Here is a 12,158-nt window from a genome sequence, read left to right as displayed (position 1 = left end):
TAGTGTATAAGATTATAAAGTGTTACCTATGTTTTCCGGGGTGTAGCCCGCCCCTCGCTCTGTGACAGCTGGAATAAACTCCAGTCCCACCACGACCCTGAACTGGATGAGTGGAAGCAAATGGATGGATAGAAGTTATATATTTTTGAAGGATTAGGTTATCCACTGTATGCTTTTAAATGCTGTTGTTACTGTATTTAGGTGGAAGGAATAAAATCACAGGAGCAGAGCGTGGATAAATAAAACCTGTGGTGACTTAACATTACAGCAGTGGTTCATAACCTGGGGGGGGTTATGAACTCATAATGGGAAGATTACACAATGAAAACCTAAGAGAAGTTAAACAAACAAATGGAGTAAGCAGATATTAAACAAAGACAGTTTAGCTCAGTTGTTGACTTATAAACTATTTATATTAAATTGAAAAAAAAAAAGGTTTTAATGTACAGCTCAAAAAAAATAAAGGAACACTTTTTAATCAGAGTTTAGCATCAAGTCAATTAAACCTCTGTGATATTGATGTGGACAGGTGAGTATCGGGGGGGTGTTCATCAGTTTCAGCTTCTTTGGTGTTCATCAAATTACCAACAGGTGCACTAGAGGAGCAACAATGAGACACCCCCCAAACAGGAATGGGTTTACAGGTGGAGGACACTCACATTTTTCCCTCCTCATCTTTTCTGTTTTTCACTAGTTCTGCATTTGGCTAGGGTCAGGGTCACTGCTGGTAGCATGAGGTCATACCTGGACCCTACAGAGGCTGCACAGGTAGTCCAACTCCTCCAGGATGGCACATCAATACGTGCCATTGGCAGAAGGTTTGCTGTGTCTCCCAGCACAGTCTCAGAGCATGGAGGAGACTCCAGGAGACAGGCAGTTACTGTAGGAGAGCTGGACAGGGCCGGAGAAGGTCCTTAACCCATCAGCAGGACCGGGATCTGCTCCTTTGTGCAAGGAGGAGCAGGATGAGCACTGCAGAGCTACAAAATGATCTCCAGCAGCCACTGGTGTGAATGTATCTGAGCAAACAATCAGAAACAGACTTCATGAGGGCGGCCTGAGGGCCGGACTTCCTTTAGCGGGCACTGTGCTCACTGCCCAGCACCGTGGAGCCTGATTGGCATTTACCATAGAATAGCAGAATTTGCAGGTTCACCACTGGTGCCCTGTGCTTTACACAGATGAGAACAGCTTCACCCTGAGCACGTGACATCATTTAGCATGAACAGTGTGGTGGTGGCGGCAGGCCAACGATGGTCTGGGGAGACATATTCATGGAGGGACGCACAGACCTCTACAGGTTAGGCAACAGCACCCTGACTGCCATCAGGTATCAGGATGAAATCCTTGGACCCACTGTCAGACCCCACGCTGCTGCAGTGGGTCCTGGGTTCCTCCTGGTGCACATTGGCGAGAGTATGCAGGCAGCTCCTGGAGGATGAAGCAACTGATACCACTGACTGGCCCCCACGCTCACCTGACTTATATCCAATAGAACATCTCTGGGACATTATGTTTCAGTCCATCCGACGCTGCCAGGTTGCAGTTCTGACTGTCCAGGAGCTCAGTGATGCCCTGGTCCCTGGTTAAGTTGCAGCAATGAAATGGACTGTCCTGCTCCATCTTTTTTCCCTTTGATTTTCAGGTGTCTTTGAATCCAGCCTCTGTAGGCTGATAATGTTCATTTCCATCAAACATCGTGGCATCCTTTTTCTTTTCCCACTGGGATCTGATGTTTTCACAGTGTTCCTATAATTTTTTGAGCAGTGCATTTGTATCATGAATAAAAACTTAAATTTCTAAAGATTAATATATTTTCAGTGCTTATTTGCATATTTGTCACACTTGTATGTTTGACTTTCACTTTGCCTTTTTTTCCTTGATAATTGTTTTAAATAATTTCATTTATTTTGAATTTACTTGGATCATCTTTGTGTAACATAAAATTATAAAATTTTGTTTGATGATCTCAAACGTGTGACAAAAAAACAAAAACAAACCCCCGGCCTATAAAACAAGCAGCAAGCTGAGCAAACAGAAGAACTGAATTTTATAAAAATCACATCTGTTTAATATCTCGCAGCCCTACAGCCATCACCATTTTTGTACTGGCATTCCTCTTCATTGAATATTTTCCCCTTACTAACCAGCCCTGCTGCCCACCACAGCACAGTGCATCATATCCCGCCTCAGCTATGAGCTCACTCCCTCATTCACGTACACTCATTCATGCTTGGCAGGTTTTTGGTCTGCTTCTGCAGCCTCAGTGACGTGTTTTAAAGTTTGCCCTGTCTCCCCCCGTGTAAGGCTTCGTGTAAGGCTGTGTTTGTGCATTTCTTCAGGTGATTGCCTAATTCACCAGTCAGTCACAGCAGAGTGATAGCCCACCAAAGGCATGGCCTAAAGCCAGCAGATCACACTGTTAAGTCTGCAGAGATGTGGCTCAATCAATAGGCTATGGATCACTGAGCTGCTGAATAATGGATCCGGGTGCCTCATTTCTCATTTGAAGCCAGATTTGGCACAATTACTTTAGCATTGCAAAACCTGGTCTTCTAAAAGCTTTAAATGGGTTTCAGATGTCAGCATGAGATGCCACAGACCAACTTTCTCCTTCTGATATGTTAGCAGATATTGAGTTTCAAGCTTTGCATTTCTCTGCATGAATGACCCATTTGCCTGACAGAAACCATTTCCTCTGTTAAACCAACGTCAAGCCAACAAAGTAGCAGCTCCTTTTACAGGAGTCAGAAAGACTGAAGACTTCCAAACACTCAGAGACTGAAGCCAAACTCTGCAGTGTTTTAGACGTCAGTCATAAAGTCCCTTGAAAATGAGGTTATTTGGATTCTTCTTATTTAGCAACAGAATCAATTAAATGTGTCATTTAGCCGCAAACAGTCTAATGATTGTACATTACAATGTAAATGAATCCCCTTCCTGCCTTGTAATGTCTTATTGGCTGTTAAAGAGTCACTCTGCTGTGCATTTTCCTGTTTGTCACAAAAGTCCAGTGACAGCAGATTAAATAGTCTTTTTTTTTTCCTTCTTTGACTTTTTCCTTTGCTGTTTTGCTCTGCTGCATACTTCCAGTTAATATATGTTGTCTTAAACATCTATTTTTCTGTTAGCTGCAGGTTGCATCTGTGTGTAACGTCCTTCTATTTGTGTGCTGCACAGAGTGCGCCTTTGTTTTTCTCTGCTCACCAGCCGTTGTCTCTTCCTGCCTAGATCCCTCTAGCGGAGATGGATGCTCTGTCTCTGGCCTCTGAGAATTCCTGGTCCCTAGCTCTGACAGACGACTCGACCCCCGACGATTTTAATCCCCTCTTTCTAACCACTCTGGAATGCAATGTACTGACAGTTCCTCTCTTCATCTTTCTCCATCGTTTTTTCTTCTCCTTCCCCGCTGCAGTAGCTTATACTGTCTCCTTCACAGAGTATTTCCAAAGGCACCTGCCCCCCCCCTCACCAGACTTACACACTGCGGTTTAACAGGCTGTGTTTGGCGAGGGAGCCAACTGGATGCTAAATTAGCTAAGAGCATATTAACAAAAAAACAAAGAAGAATAATAAGGATTGCACCATTACAACAATATCTGCTTCATGTATGTAAAGTTAATAATTGTCTTGAAAAACCTTGCTGGAAAGAAATCCAGGTATCGTCCACATGTTGACATGTTGTCACAACCCCGTCCGTTATTTTCTTGGGACATGTCGTCACATGCTGCAGTTAACCTATACTGTACATCCCTCCATGATATCCCATCCCAAAGGCTCTGTCATTAGGCTGAAAATGAAGTGAATGTCATCTGGGTGTCAGGGTCTTATTAATCACCAGTTTGGCTCATTAAAGACTGCTTGGCTCCCCGACCAGAGTGGGTCACTGTAAAATTGGCCGAGGTTGCACGTCTTTGCAGCCGGATCAATATCATCAGAAAAAAAGAGTGCTGGCCAACATGGCGCTGTTAATTGGATTATAAAAATAAAGAGCATGGAGTAAAGAGGTGGAGGGGTTCAAGTGGCTTTGAAGTACCCTGGTGAAACAAATTTCTTTCTTTCTCATTCCACCTTTTCAGCCTGGTATGTCTTACTTTCCAGTCCAGTCCAGTAGAGTAGTGCGCCTCCTTACCTGCCAGTTTGCAGTTTTCTCTCCTTTGACTCCTTTTTTTCACTCTTCTCTCTCTGTAAACTGTTCCTTTTCCTCAGTTTTCCTTTGTGCTTTACATGTGAGTCTGCGTCTTTTCTCACAGTCCTTTCCCGTCAGTCGACTTCTGTGGATGTGCTGTATACTGTCCCCCGGTGGTGTACTTTGCAGTCTGCTCTGAGCTTCCATGTGTTTGCTACAGGGTTGTAGAGTGTGTTGGAGCCCCAGTAGCTCTGTAATGAGAACTGATTCTGTAATGGGTCAGGCTGCAGGACACTGCTGTAGCTGACACACAATCACGGCTTAATGTAAAGTTACACGACTGATGGGGTCAAAGCAGACACAAGAAGCCGAGTGTCTTATTACGCTTTAAAAAAGAAAAAAGAATTGGAAATGTTTGTGATCTGTGGCAGCTCTGTGCCAGTCAACTCCAATGTGCAACGATCCTCTGTGTTTTCTGTGTATGCTGATGAGCAATGCCTCTTTGTTGACATGGTGTCTTAGACCGTTAACAGCTGTGAGTGTGTCAGAGTGTGAGAGCAAGTGAGTTAAAGAGTAGCCCGAGCTCCTGTGGATCCAGAGCAACCCTGATTTTTTTCTCTGTCTCCCCCAGGCAGAGCAGCTCGGTCCCGGGGCGCCTCGGGACGACAACCTGTTGAGCGTCAGAAAGCCTGCGGTGGGACGCACGCACTCCCTACCCAACGACAGCTACATGTTCCTCCCACCACAGCCCTTTGGGCACACGTCTCCAACCCCAGCACAGCCACAGGGGCCCCAGCACATACTGGGCACTCGCAGAGCTCAGTCAGGTAACGCAGCTTTTCTCATTGGTTTGTTTAATCTAGAATTTGTGACATTTCATTAGGATCGAATAGAAACGTGAGTGCTTGATTTTTAACACAATGCAGTTTGACATCAGCAGGTTATATAAACACACCTGCTGTAACTGTTGTGTTTTCTTGAACCTGCCAGCACTGTGCTTTGTGTGCAGGCTCCAGTGGCTCAGTGCGTTCACAACCAGAGGAGTTTTCCCAGAAGCTAACTGTTCCCACAGACCTCTTCAGACCCATCAGCCCCCACAGCCACTCAGACTCAGAGAGTATACCACGAAACCCCCCTTCCAGACGCACACACACATTTAGCCGCACGCTACGCAGACAGGTGAGTAAAACACACTCTTTCAGATTTTCCCGTGGCTCCAAATTTTTCTTTCTAGTCTTATCCTGTCTTATTATTAATGTATATGTGATAATCAATGCCTGTTGTGCCTCTTGTTTTCTGTCATGGGTCATTGTGGTCTAGAAATGTCTGTTCATACCAAACACCACACGGGCTTATCCAAGCTGCTAGAGTGTTTAGTGTTTGGTGCCAGTAAAACTGTTCCAATATGGATTATGAACTACAGAGTATTGGGACCACTCTTGGAGAAAAATCACTATATATTGAAGGGAAAGCTGTAACACCAAAAAAGAGTTTCAATCTCCTTTTTTTCCCTTCGTTTTACTGAACATATAACATACATTAAACTAAGACTTATTTATTTTTAAATTATAGCTAATGAAAACTTTGGCTACCAAGAAGCCATTCAACTAAGGGCTGAGGTAGGGCGCCAGGGTGCAGGTTCGAGTCCCGCCCTGTCTCCCATCTCTCTCCTCCCACTTTCCTGTCTGTCTCTCCACTGCAAACTATCAAGTAAAAGGCCACAAAAAAAAAAAAAAAAAGAGAGGCTGAGGTAGACCAAATTATACAGCAGCAACATGTGAATCCAAATGTTGACATTTTTGGTTCGGATTATTGTCAATATGTCCAAAAGATGTCAGGAGAGAGATACGACACTGAGTGTCTACAGCAGGGGTATTCAACTGGCGGCCCAAAGGCATTTTAGGCTGGCCCACTGCCCATTTACCTCTATTATTAACTAAAAATTTTAAAAGAAGCTGTGACTAAACTGTAAGCATTTCATGTAAGTCACATTCTTTACAAGTGGTGGCAGTAATGCACCATATTGCTGATTACCAACCGCCAGTAAACTCAAGAAGAAGAAGAAGAACGGCACTTTATGACATTTTATGACATGCAGCCCTGCCCACTGTTGGCGGGAGGCCAGACAGCAGTTTCTGATGAAACCATGTCCCATTCAAAAGAGAAAAGATAAGGTGGACAGCCAAAATAGGAAATTTAACATTTGACTGGGATTCAAACAAAAATGCTGAAAATGTAGTGGTGCTTTGTCTTAATTGTAGATTTAATCGGAGTAAGAGGCCTGAGAAGTGTGTGGCCCACTGGCAAATAGCCTCATGACAATTTGGCCCATAGAAAAATGTAGTTGAATACTCCTGGTCTACAGCCATCTGTAAAACACGGTGGAGGTGGTGTCATAATTTGGGGATCTTTTCAAATTTGATGGAATTATGACTGCAGCCAGATTTTGATCCTCCTTGTATTACCATCTGGAAAGCATCTGATTGGCAACTCCTTCAGTTTTCAGCATGACCACAATCCCAGTGCAGGAAAAGCATACAGTGAAGAGAAAAAATACACAGTGGCACAAAATTGCTGCACTATTTCCCATTTTACTAGTAAAATATAAAGAAACGCGGGATGGCTAAAGACTTTGAAAATACTTGATATCAAGAAGAGAAACAGGAGCATGTGCTAATGCAGTGGTGCCTCATCCAGGTCTGTGTGTAACCTGCTCCACGGTCCAGATAAGGAAACACATTGTGAGGTTCCTCACTATCTTTCAAATTCGATAATAAGCAGCCTGGAAGCGTGTCTGGTTTTCAGGTATCCAGACAGAGAATGCCTCAGCAGAAACCTGAAGGTGAGACCAGTGCTCTCCAGCAAACTTACCCCCCATCATAACGTGTTGAAAAATGTCACCAAATACTGTATAATATGCCCTTTTCTGATAAATCCTGACTGCATATTTATATGAAAAATTCAGACTTTATTCCTAATTTAAAAGAGTTTTCCCCAAGAGTGGCTCTAACGCTCCGTTAAAGAGAATCATTTAAAGCTCTCCGTGTCGCATGTACTAAACATATGCACTTTCCCCCTCTGTCCTTCCTCCTCTTCTTTGGGTTTTGTTTATTATTAACCGATCTGCTGTCTCATTTTCCACATCGTATCTGTTCGTCTTGGATCTCAGCTCAGCTGGGCCCAAAAGCCGCCCGACCCTGAGCTTCTGTTCAAACACAGATACTCCTGTTTCTGAAACACACGGTAGACCATAGCGACCACTGGGCCTTTCAGAAACACTGGACTCCATGTTCACCTTCAGAGAGACAGACCAACAAACACACTGTCTCACACACACATGCAGAGTCCTCTCTTTTCCCCCTTCTTTGCCACTCATTGACCCAGATGTTTGTCTACTGCTAACCATCAGCCACAGAGTATCTTTAACTCTCCCAGCAGGTAGTTTTACCTGTAAGAAACCAACCCAATGGGAGTTTATTGATTCATGTAAGTGACTGGAGCTACATAACATCTCATAACTGGATATTCCAGCAGAATGATAGAATGTATTCAAGCCGGATACAGGTGTAGTGTGGCTATGACCTTCACTCATGGTACAGTGCACTTAATATATTACAAACTATACAACTCAGGGGATTGCTACAAAGCAGCAAGTGCTGTCTGTATGTATTTGGCTCTTTTGTACTCACACAATCATAATTATTGAGCACCAGAGAATTTTGTATTGCCTAGATTAGTGCTTTAATAGTTGTTAACTTAAGTACGGTACTTATTGTAATTAAGTCAGTTTTGCTTATTAAAAAAATCAACTCTGGCTGGGTGATAATTTCGAGCTTTGCTCCAACTGTGCACTCTTATGATTTCTTACCTGGTGTTGCGTTGCTGTGGCTGCTGATTGGCCCGGCCTGCTTGCGATACCTTCGACCACTTGGTGTCACTGTGGTTACACCATTCGGGCTCACGCAGGGAACCCCATGAATCCAAACGCTGCTCAGAGCGCTGCGCTCTAAAACTCATGCATGCTTTATTTCCTCAACTCCACAGATTTAAGAGCATATTCTAATTGACCCAGTTCAACACCGTCAGATTCAAGTACCCCACAATTAATGCCCTCTCCCAAATCTGTGAGAGATGAGGAAAAAGTCATGAGTTCATGTGGACATATTAGCAACCACTGTGCTTACTAACCCTTCCTCTACTGGAGTCGTGACACACTGTTTTCCCTCTGCCTGTTGGCCTCACACCCTGCAGATGCTTCTGCACAGAGTTAAGCGTGACCGCGATTGGTTGTGAACTCTTCTTGAAACTGCAGTGCTGACGGTTAACAGGGTTTGGTGTGAGCGGTCAAAGGTTAGACGGTCATTCGGTCTGGCTCAGAGCTCACTGTGTCGGCCAGCGCTCGATCAGTCCTGTTAAAAACAAACAAACCAAATAATAATGATAATAGTAAAAGACTACACACTGTCCTGAACTACTGGCTGCCTTCTTCCTTTTACTTGTTCTGTTCATAACCATATGGACTGCATTATTAGTTGAATTACTGAACATTTATGCCTTTAAGTTTAGAAAATTTTTGGTTCACAGGGATTACTTTCACCTCATTATGTGAAACCATGTTCAATATGAACAAACCACTATGTAATTATTATATTTACAGAAAACAACAAAGTGTAATAGGTCCCCTTTGATCACAACATTGCAGGTTTTACAAGAGTTTGAGCACATTTACATGTGGTTTTTTTCTTTTTTAACTTTAAAAAAACCCTCCAGACATTTTAAAACATGTAAAAATGATCCACTCTGAAATAATTAACTGTACCTAATATGATTTTTTATTTTTTTACTTAAAATCTCACCAGTGTAAGCTGCATCCTGGACTCCAAACGAGTTATGATGTTGTGAAGTCTTCCTGGTATTTATTTATTTATTTAAGTATCATAAGACTCATGCTTCTCATATTAAAGTTTTATAATTAAAGTGCTCCCTCTTGCAGGTTTCTCTTTATTTTGCATGAGAAAAATGCAAAAGGGTCCACTTTTAAGATTAAATCATAGTATGAGACAGCTAATAAATATGGAAAAATAAACATTTACAGTATGTTTTTTTTTTAAATTCTGTTTCATGTGTGAGAGCACAGAAAGCATCCAGTTATATCAGATGTTTATTACCCAAATTACTCTGAAATATAGACACTAAACAATGCAAACACATGAATTATGACAAGTACACTGAGGACTGTGACGGTAAGCTGGTCAGACTGAACTTTGACCCAAACTGCTGCTTCTCACCCTCATCACCTGTCACTAACCGCTCTCCCCCCCCTCATCTTCTCTTGATCCCATATCTCAACCCCCCCCCACCTTCCTCTCATTGCACATTTACCTTAACCCCACCCCCACCCCACCCGTTCTCCAGGTTGCAGTGTCTACTGATTCTCAGGAGGCCCTTTGTTCCGGCGTGGGGGAAAGCAGTGAAGGACTTGTGAATGTGGCCTCTCTTGGCCTCCCTTCCCCCTCCCCCTCCATCTCCTCTACCTCTCCTTCTTCCTGGTCCTATCATCATCATCATCATCATCCTACTCCTCAACAACCAGCTCTGTGCCTGGTCCCCGCCACGCCAGGAGCCTCCCCCAAACCACTGCGCCCCAGCACAGTGCACACCCAGCACCACGACCAGCACTGCCTCGCCTCCTACTCCCCCTGCCCTTCTCCTCCTCCACCCTTACCTGCCAGGCCGCCCCAACCAGAGGAGGCATCAGAGGATCAGGAAGTGTCCCTCATTAACCAAGCAGGGTTGGCCAGCAGTGATGACATCATGGCCGAGGACAGCAGTAGCAGTGGCGGTAATGAGGGTTACGGCAGCTACGTGGGCTGCCAGGAAAATCGGAGTCTGTGTTTGAGGCAGCTGAAGAGGTTCCACAGTGCTGACACGCAGGGCCGCAGCACCCTGTTGCCCCGCCCCCGCCCTTACTCCTGGTTGGACGATCCACGACGCCACTCTGTAGAAGTATGCTCCCCGGTGGATTCCAGCCCTCAGTGCAGCACCAACTCCACCTCCTCCGGCTTTGTGTCTCAGGCTGACAGCCTGCAGATTCAAACACAGATCCCCACTCAGACCTCCCCCCGCCGCAAGAAGAAGATGAGTCCACCCTGTATATCCGTGGATCCTCCCGAGGGACTGGAGCCCCAGTCTGGCCTCTACCCATGCCTGGGTGGGCTCGGTGGCATGGGGCTGACTGGGTTAGGGATGCCCCCTCCTCTGCCCGGCCGGGAGACCTGCCTGAGGAGGAGAGCACCCTCCAGTGACTCCAAGGACTCCTTTGACCTGGTTGGAGAGGGTTCAGGACAGGACGGAGGCTCGCCAAACCCCAACACCAACTCCAAGTTATTAACTCTTCCCAGTTTCTCCTTTGAGAAGACGAGCTCTGAGCACTGAACACCAATACTCTGAACACACACACGTACACACGCAGCCGGACGAACCCTCCACACACATAAACACACGATGCACTCTGTGTGTCTGTGATGGTGATAGTTCTAGTAATAATGCTGTAGAAAGTAATAATGGTAAAACTACAACAAACAGTAAAAACATCCTTGGTTTCATAAGGAGTGCAGTACTGTAGTAGTGTGACCATCCCTCGTCTTTGTATTGTTACTGCCAAAACAACCAGAGAAGAAGAGAACAACAGCTACTTCTCTGGCTGCAGCTTGACCCCATAACCTCTGGCGTGACATCAGCACCTGGGTTAGAGCGCCCTCTGTGGTTGCCATATGAACTGCCTGGTGTTGCGCGGAGTGGACCTGGTCAGTGGAGGTACAAAGCAATATGAACGTTTTAGAGACACTATTTTCTTAAATTATTGGCCCACAGTGTTTGTACAGGATGTTGTTTTTAATTTCATTTAACTGTTATTTTCATGTCTTTTGTGATTTTTCTCTTTTCTTTTCTTTTTGGTCCAAAATGGTTTGTCTTTGTCTTTCTTTTTCACCGTAGGATATTTCTAGCTTTCTTGGTTTACTAAGGAAAGTGAACGTTTTTCAAAGTGGTGAAAACCATGTATTTGTAGTAATAATATATAAATATATATATATATAAAAAAAACAAGTCATTAAACTGAGCTTGGATTTTTAAGCACACGCAGACCGTGGTGGTTTGATTGTTGGAGGAAGAAACGGATGGCTTGTTTCCCGACAGCTCCGAAGTCTCTCAGACAGCTGTGAAGACCGACTGATGAACAATCTGAGAAAAACAACCACATTAATATAATCACAGCTTTTTTTTTCTTTTAAACTCGGCTTCTAGATCGACCTATTTCTACTTCTTAGAATTCAATTCCTGTCAGATTTCACAGCCACAGATTCATCGTTCTCAGATCACACAAAAAAATCTCTCATGAAAAAGAGATCATTGATATCTTAGGTAAGTAAAATTATAAGAGTTTTCAATGTACAGTCTACAGACACCACCTTTATGAGAATGACTTATTAATTGTGCATAAGCGACAGGGAGATCGGAGCTGCATTTCTGCTTCTCTGTGTTCTGGTACACGTTCTCTGGTGATTATACATTCTGCAGCTGCACCAGAACCAAGATGCACCTCTTCAATAATGTAAGTACAAGTTAGAGCTGCAGTGAGTAAACAGAGGATTGCCACAGGCTGTATCCCAGATACGTTTATGATGCTGTGCATAAGTCTTGAGCCACCCTTCATTTCTTTATACTTTGTTTCTAAGGAGCTTTGTTTCTTTAAAGTGGTCTTAAGCAGTAGTTCTCCAGGCTTTCTGAAGATCTTTAAAAATTTTATTTTTTTAGACATTATTTTCACTTATTTTCAGTCCAGTTCTTGAACCTGACCAATTTCATTTTGTGGGGTTTTTTTTTTGGTTTTAGACACAAACACTGACCTAACTTGAGAGATGAACCTGTGTCGTGTCTACGCATCAGACAACTTGGCAAAGAATCCATTTCAAATTGTATCTTTAGGCACTTTATCAGCAGCCTGTCACAAAAATGTCGTAGATGGATG

The 12,158-nt window shown here is 43.9% G+C and overlaps 1 protein-coding gene across 1 annotated transcript in view; it reads left to right on the top strand.

The window, feature by feature from the left end:
• The window catches only part of cacna1g (calcium channel, voltage-dependent, T type, alpha 1G subunit), a 304,885-nt gene extending 293,640 nt beyond the window's left edge, over positions 1-11,245 (top strand). The window contains 3 exon segments of the mRNA XM_030755883.1: positions 4,761-4,956; positions 5,139-5,308; positions 9,545-11,245. Coding sequence (XP_030611743.1) covers positions 4,761-4,956; positions 5,139-5,308; positions 9,545-10,564 — 1,386 coding nt within the window. The 3' untranslated portion in view covers positions 10,565-11,245.
• Positions 11,246-12,158: the final 913 nt, after the last annotated feature.

Source organism: Archocentrus centrarchus, chromosome 19 (genome assembly GCF_007364275.1).
Source record: "Archocentrus centrarchus isolate MPI-CPG fArcCen1 chromosome 19, fArcCen1, whole genome shotgun sequence".
In the NCBI taxonomy this organism is placed as follows: domain Eukaryota; kingdom Metazoa; phylum Chordata; class Actinopteri; order Cichliformes; family Cichlidae; genus Archocentrus; species Archocentrus centrarchus.
Note: the sequence above shows the minus strand (reverse complement) of the source record. Positions and strands in the feature narration are given on the sequence as shown.